Below are 2,725 nucleotides of genomic sequence, written 5' to 3'. Positions count from 1 at the left end.
TTCTCATTAACATCTTCAATGGCCTTATCCAATAATGGCACCCTTGTCAACTTAATGGACTTGCTCATCCCATTCCACAAGTTTGCCACCTCTTCATCACTCTTTAAGTGATTCAAAATCACCCCTTTTTCTCTAAGGATCTTTGCATCTTCCTCAGTGTCTATAATCCCATTCATCAATTCAGTGTAACGTGCTACAACCAATTGTCCTGATGAACCTGAAGCTTCATATGCAACCAAGTTTCTCAAGAAAACTTCAGTGTTAACATCCAAAGAAATTATTGGGAGGTAGAGTGTGCATGTTTTTGCATCAAAATTAATACTTGATATGCATCCGTTCATAGGCGAGAATCGAACCCCCGAATTTAATAATTCTGACACTGAAGGAATAGTGATTTCCTCTATCAACGGAGGCTCGTCGCTTTTCGCACTCGACGAGCCTCCGTTTTTCTTTTTCTCATCTTCTTCTTCGCCGTCGCCTTTCTCTCGAGCGAAAAACATTCGCTCGAGAGGCTCTTTAACAAGCTTAAGACCCGGAAAATTCGATATAATTTGCCATGGTAACTTAACAACAAGCTTAAGAGGTTTAGAAACTAGTACCCTTTTGATTGATCTCACAGGCCCTTTATTCAATTTTGAAAGAATATTCCAAACTTCACTAAGGAACTTCTTGACATTCCCTTTCTCCTCTTCTATTTTCTCATCATCATCATTCCCATCTTTCTCTCCATCTTGATGGTAATAATTTTCCTCTTCAATTATTTCTTGGTCTAGTCTTGGAACAACCATGTCATACAAGTAATCTAGAATGTGAACACTCTTTGAGACTTCATTGTTTGGATAATGTTCCATGGTCTTGAAAGGTGAGAGCTCTTTGAATAGCCCTATGAGGATCAAGCTAAGCATGTCATCAGCAGCTTCTAGTGATGAGAATTTGAACTCCAACATCTTTCTTAACACAAAGAATGGGATTTGGTTCTCCAACATCACAATGTCCCTCAAGATTGCATTATGTGCTGATTTCTTGCCTGCATAGTCTACCAAGTGCGACATGCTTGATGAAACTCCAGGAATCTGCTTCATTATTAAGATAAAAATTAAGAGAATAATTAGAAAAGCAATGTTATGTGATCAGTAAATATTATTATTTTTTATTAATATCTGGTTAATAATAATTTACACCTATATTTACAAGAGTTTTGCATACAAAAAATATATAATTTATACCTATATTATCAAAATTTTACACACATAAATTAATATAATTTACACTCACATTTTTTTAAAATTTACATATATAAATGAATAAAATTTATTTATTAAATATAATTTAGTATTTATTTAATGTTTATACTGGTCAAAAATATTAAACATTAGTGGTTTCAAAATTTTCTCTAATTAAAATTAGTAAGAAAAGATTCAAAGTAGAAAGAAACAATAAAAATATAGTAAAAATTAGGGTTAAGTACTAAAATCGTCCTTAAGGTAAGGGGCGAAAATTAAATTTGTTCCCGACCTTTTTTCGTTATTAAAATCATCCCCAACGTTCAAAAACGCTTTAAAATCATCTTTTTTACCAATTTTATTTTTTTATTACCAAACTATCCCTCATTAAAAAAAGTTATAAAATAAAATAAATATAAAATAAATAAAAAAGAAAGGAAAGAAAGGGATATAGAGAGAAACGGGGGGAGAGAAAGAAGGGGGTGGCTCTGCTCGACAGTGACGGTGGTGGATCTCAGTGGCGGCGGCGCCGCACCGCTATACTGCCGTCCCGCCGCACCGTTGTCCTGCCGTCCTGCCGCCTGTGATTCGCCACTGTTCCTCCTCCTCGCCCTCACCGCCTACTGCTTCTTCTTCTGTGAATTGAATTTTTGTTGTAGAATTTCTGAATTTTTTGTGAAATTCGTTATGAAATATCTATAATTTGATTTTTTTATTTGGCTTAAATTTGGAATATTGTTGTTGCTGAATTTGTTGATTATTGTTCAAAGTGCATGTTGCTTGAATTTCTTTAAAAGAAGATGAAGAAGCAGAGCAAGAATAAAAGAGGAAGAATTTTAGTTTTGAAGTTTGTTGATGGTTTTGAGTTTTGATTATTCTGATTTTTTGAGTTCTGATTTTCTGAGTTGTGATTTTCTGAGGTGGGGGTGATGGTGGGTTCTGGTGTTGATGATGATAGTGGGGGTGTGGTGGGTTCTATTTTGAGTTTTGTTGTTCTTCTGATGATGATGATGATAATGATGATGATGACCATGATGATAATGGTGGTGGGTTCTTGTTCATCTTGGACTTTTGGTTGATTTTGGTTGATTTTGGGAAAAGTTCTGATGATGGTGATGATGACCATGATGATACTGCTGGTGGTGGTGGTGGGTTCGCGTTGGGCGTAGGCTTCTGTTCTGGCAGTGGAGGTGGTGGAGTGAGGAAGGTGAAGAGGAGAATGATGATGATGAGGGTATTTTGGTCCAAGAATTCGGGAAAGGACGATTTTAAAGCGTTTTTGAACGTTGGGAATGATTTTAATAACGAAAAAAGGTCGGGGACGAATTTGATTTTCGCCCCTTATCTTAGGGACGATTTTAGTACTTAACCCTAAAAATTAAGAGTGTATTTAAAAAAAAAAACTAAAAATAAAAATACTAAAAATTGAAACACAAATCAATTATACTTTAAAAGAATAATTAAACCTTAAGAAAATATTTTTAAAAAGGGTTAAAAATAAT

At 34.8% G+C, this 2,725-nt stretch overlaps 1 protein-coding gene across 1 annotated transcript in view; it reads right to left on the bottom strand.

Moving 5' to 3' along the window:
* Positions 1 to 2,725, bottom strand: part of LOC107614692 (putative UPF0481 protein At3g02645) — a 4,810-nt gene that overhangs the window by 793 nt on the left and 1,292 nt on the right. The window contains exon 3 of the mRNA XM_021111597.1: positions 117 to 1,073. Coding sequence (XP_020967256.1) covers positions 117 to 1,073 — 957 coding nt within the window. The remainder of the gene's footprint in view (positions 1 to 116; positions 1,074 to 2,725) is intronic.

Source organism: Arachis ipaensis, chromosome B09 (assembly GCF_000816755.2).
Source record: "Arachis ipaensis cultivar K30076 chromosome B09, Araip1.1, whole genome shotgun sequence".
NCBI lineage: Eukaryota > Viridiplantae > Streptophyta > Magnoliopsida > Fabales > Fabaceae > Arachis > Arachis ipaensis.
The sequence above is the reverse complement of the archived record's forward strand: the minus strand, read 5'-3'. Positions and strand labels throughout refer to the sequence as shown.